General features: G+C 46.9%; 1 protein-coding gene across 1 annotated transcript in view; it reads right to left on the bottom strand.

Moving 5' to 3' along the window:
* The window catches only part of LOC146986448 (cytosolic 5'-nucleotidase 1A-like), a 19,795-nt gene extending 18,919 nt beyond the window's left edge, over positions 1 to 876 (bottom strand). The window contains exon 1 of the mRNA XM_085780631.1: positions 750 to 876. Within this exon, the coding sequence (XP_085636757.1) occupies positions 750 to 785 (36 nt within the window). The 5' untranslated portion in view covers positions 786 to 876. The remainder of the gene's footprint in view (positions 1 to 749) is intronic.
* Positions 877 to 2,233: the final 1,357 nt, after the last annotated feature.

A 2,233-nucleotide genomic window follows, 5' to 3' on the forward strand; every position in this document is an offset into this window, starting at 1 on the left:
CACTCACGTCTCAAACTATGAGCTTTAATTGATGTTTGCTTCAAAAAAGAACATTATTATACTTAAAGCAGAAGTAAGTGGTCCGGTCGTTTTCGCTAATGCTGCTTTCCAGGCAGGCTTTTGAAATCGTAAATTACAGCTTCAAGTCACAACTTACGACTTTGTAGCGTTCCAGGCAACCCACTCGTGTTTTTCCGACCTGTTTTACCGGTGAAAGTCACTATAACGACCACTCGTAACTTCCGACCGGTGAACTCGTACCAGATCGAACTGGTACCACTTCACGGTCGGAAAAATACGAGTTTCCTTGAACGCACCATAACAGTCCTCGTCCCTACGTCGCCACATTCACGGCGTTCCTTGGCTGCACACACAGCCCTGCATGCCGTTCTCTCTCCTCATTGGATAAAAACTGTAGGATACGATAAATGTTTTCTCCTCGGCTCAGAGCAGAGCAGAGTGACTGACAGACCCGTGTTTCAGTCCAAACACTCTATGTAAGTGATTGCTGTCGGAAGATATAACTATTTAAGACTTATATTAACACAAATATATCACTTACTTCTGCTTTAAAACAATGATTATTTAAACGGAGTCTGGTGTACAACTCTGATAAACAGCCTGACTCCTCTGGTTTCTGTCGGAGTTCTTCTGCAGATGTGTGAAATTCAGATCTCTCGTTGTGTTTGTGGGTGTGAGACAGCCCATAATAACCTGCCTCAGCCCCAGGTGAGTCTCTCTTAACTTACCTGCTTCACGTCCGTGTTCTGCACCGTGGAAACCATGTCAGCTGCGGCGCCTTCACGGCCTCGACAGGTTAAAGTTTCTTTATCTTTACCTGTTCACGGACACAACGACCCCGTCACCACAGCAACAACAGCAGCAGCAGCAACTGTCTGTCAAAGTTCCCCCAGAAACACTCAACCAAAGCCCTTCTAGGCAAGTCAGGCCACTCGGCGGCCATATTGGCGACGCTTCGAAAAGCCCAAGAAGACCAGACGCCTATCTAATTGAATGGAGGGGTGGTCAAATCCACCCTTTAACGTGATAGCAGGACGGAAAAAACATACAGACGTGCTAGCCAGTGAAATAAGATACAAATAAAAACCAAAAAAACATAAACTTTACCACAGAATGACGTTTAAATCGCTATTTTTCCACAGGGAGTACTCAACTGCGCATGCGCGTGGATTTACGACACTGCCGTCACTGTACGGCTGTAACGGCTGAGTCCGTGATCTAGCAGCAGCCCGAGCATACCTACACCGGTCTGCCCTGCTCTACCTGGAGACATATCGGCATGAGTCTGGAGATTTTTGCCCAAAAATAAACGCTAGACTTTCATGAAATCCGTCTTAATCATCACCTATGGGCTCCTAGTTCTGTGTGTGGTGACTGTGTCTGCTCCCCCTCCCACGATCCCCACTAACGTTAGCTGTCTCGGATGCTATCGAGTGCTAGCATGTCGTCTCAGCAGCAGCAGTCGGTTAAAATAAATACAGTCCAAGTGAACCGCTGGAGCCACGGACTGATTACCGACCATCACTGACAACTAAAGCCTCGACCGGTAACAAGTATGAGGGACGTTCGTTGTGCTGAGCTAGCTCGATGCTAACTTCGACTAGCGGTTAGCATCCGCCGCTAGCTTCGGTTAGCATCCGCCGCTAACAGCAGCTTCTCAGCTCACAACAAGCCTCTCGTACTCGGTACAATAAAACAATAGAGGCTCTCGTTATTAATGGTGACGGTGTCTATCGGTCCACGGCTCCACTGCTTCATCCGGACTGTGTTTTTTATTTTTTTGGAGTGGACTGCTGCTGCTATCATGGACAGGAGGCTAATGCTTAGCCCCAAGGGAGGGGGCCCAGTTTGAATGTTTAGGTTAAAAAATGAAACGAACAAAACTATACATTCAAAAATTAAATTAAAGAAAAGGTGGACTAATCGGTTCATTGTAAAACACTTATTGATGTGAATGAGGTGAATTCTGTATACGTAGCCCCGAGGTAGCTCTTTCGTTCAGCAGCACACACCTGAAGCTTCACTTTTCATTAAGACCAACCAATGTGGCTGCCAAATTAACAAGCCGGCAGTAAACCTCTAAAACTCCGCGGGTAAATGTAACAGCTTTCCTCCAGGATGAGGAGCCGCTCCCGGTCGCCGGTGGCTCTGCACTTTTCCGAAAACCTTAGAGTAAATGTTCAACCTGACCACATACAGTACACACGGTGCT

Source organism: Trachurus japonicus, chromosome 6, assembly GCF_045865225.1.
Source record: "Trachurus japonicus isolate A0001 chromosome 6, Traja_1.0".
Classification (NCBI taxonomy): Eukaryota; Metazoa; Chordata; class Actinopteri; order Carangiformes; family Carangidae; genus Trachurus; species Trachurus japonicus.